This window comes from Chiloscyllium plagiosum, unplaced genomic scaffold (genome assembly GCF_004010195.1).
Source record: "Chiloscyllium plagiosum isolate BGI_BamShark_2017 unplaced genomic scaffold, ASM401019v2 scaf_3680, whole genome shotgun sequence".
NCBI lineage: Eukaryota > Metazoa > Chordata > Chondrichthyes > Orectolobiformes > Hemiscylliidae > Chiloscyllium > Chiloscyllium plagiosum.
This window is the reverse complement of record NW_025214780.1, coordinates 40,620-42,622: the sequence shown is the minus strand read 5'-3', so window position 1 is coordinate 42,622 and position 2,003 is coordinate 40,620. Positions and strand designations below refer to the sequence as shown.

Here is a 2,003-nt window from a genome sequence, read left to right as displayed (position 1 = left end):
CAGAGCTCACATCAAACTCTGCCCATGTCCGTCACACTGAGACTGGCAGGAGGCTACTCACTGATTTCACTCCATGCTGCAGGAATGGGACCACAGGCTGCAAATGAATAGAGCTCCTCCACACGGTGAGTAAAACTGACTGACTTAGATCTTGCTGCTTAAAAGGGGCAATGGAATTAAAGAAATACAGCTGGACACCCTGTTAGACACAGTGCTCCTCAATCAACCATTTCATTCACTGCAGCTCCCCACTAACACCTTCAACAATTCAGCAACTATATTTTAGAAAGTGTGTTTCAGTATTGACAGGATTCATAAAGGAGGATTGAGATTTACTTACTCAGTCTGAGCTTGGTTCCTTTACCGAACGTAAGCCACAGTGAGAGCTCCCAGTGCAGAGGCTGTACAAAAACCTCTGCTCTCTGCTTCCCTTTCTCACTCATTCTCACACTCTCCCTCTCACTCTCTTTCTCTCCCCCTCATTCATGTGTCTTTCTGTCTCTGTCTCTCTGGGTTGTGTCCAGCTGGGCTTGGGCGGTTTGTCAAATGTATTTTTCAATGTTAAGTTTTACAGCTGTTCTTCACGTGTGGCGATGGAGTGTAAGAGGGAAACTTGAGGCCTTCAGTAAATGGTGGACACCACAGGGACTGGAGTGTGTCGTGGACAGTGACAATCCAGCATGGGTTAGTTTGTTCATTTATATTCATATGTAACTGGATGTGTCAGTACAGGCAGTGGGACTGTGCCTAATGAGGTTTTTGTACGGCTCTGTAACACTGTGTAGGGGGAGCTGTAACTATTTTGACAGTAATAGTCAGCGACATCCTCATTCTGAACGTTGCTGATTTTCAGGGTGTAACTGGTCCCTGATCCACTGCCGGTGAATCGATTGGAGACTCCTGTGAATCGAGCTGTTGCAGCATAGATCAGGAGAGAGGGTTTCTGACCTTCTCGCTGCTGGTACCAAGCAAGGTAGCCGCTAATGCTTTGACTGGCCGTACAGGTGATGGTTGCGGTCTGGCCCAGTCCCACTGACAGCACCGGGGGAGACTGAGTCATGGTGATGTCCCCACTGATACCTGAGGGGTCAGAGAGAAACACAGTGAAGTCAGAACTGTCACAGAAAGAGCCTGTCAAATGAGAGATTGTTGGAGACACTGAGCTTTCCTCTGGTTTCAGCATTTTCCCTTCAATCACAAGTCAGTGGAATTGAAGAGAAATGGAGAACAGCTAAAGATTCAAGGTGGAAGGAGAGAGATTTGTACCTGCGACACAGAATGCCAGGGGCCAGATCAGCTGGATGTGTGAAATCATGGTGTGTGCTCCTGTCCCTGTGCCTGGTTCCTGATAAACTCTCCCTTCACTGGGCTCTGCTTTATAAAGCTGCAGCCTGTGAGAGTCTGACTGGGTGTTCCTCAGTATGTAAATGGCATCAGGCAGAGAGAGCCACGTCAGCCCCTCACACTTACTCTTCTCTCTCTCTCTCTCTCTCTGTCTCAGAGAGTGATTGATGTGAACAGCAGTGAATGAGGCCATTTGGCCCATTGTGTTTGTGCTGGTAAACAAAGTTCTGATGACACTAATCCCATCCTCCAGCTCTTGGCCCATTACCCTGGAGCCTGCAGCAACACAAGGGAATATCTAAACACTGCTCCAATGTCATGAGAGTTTGTGACTCAACCAGCCTTTCAGGCAGTGAGTTCCAGACTCCCACCACCCTCTGGGTGAAAACATTTCTCCTCAACTCTCCTCTCTCTCTCGAACTCGACTGGGCCTGGATTCACTCGAGTTTAGAAGGATGAGAGGGGATCTGATTGAAACATATAAAATTCTAACAGGACTGGGCAGGGAGGAGGTTTCCCCTGGTTGGGGAGTCTGGAACCAGGGGACACAGTCTCAGGGGGATACGGGGTAGACCATTTAGGGCTGAGATGAGGAAACATTTCTTCACTCAGAGGGTGATCAACCTGTGGAATTCTCTACCACTGAATATATTCAAGAA

At 48.2% G+C, this 2,003-nt stretch overlaps 1 gene segment (V, D, J or C); it reads right to left on the bottom strand.

Annotated features, from left to right (window-relative positions):
- Window positions 1–317: 317 nt before the first annotated feature.
- LOC122548026 lies at window positions 318–1,441 on the bottom strand. The segment is given in 3 exon segments: window positions 318–375; window positions 786–1,080; window positions 1,267–1,441. Coding segments are annotated over 3 exon segments (387 nt in total).
- Window positions 1,442–2,003: the final 562 nt, after the last annotated feature.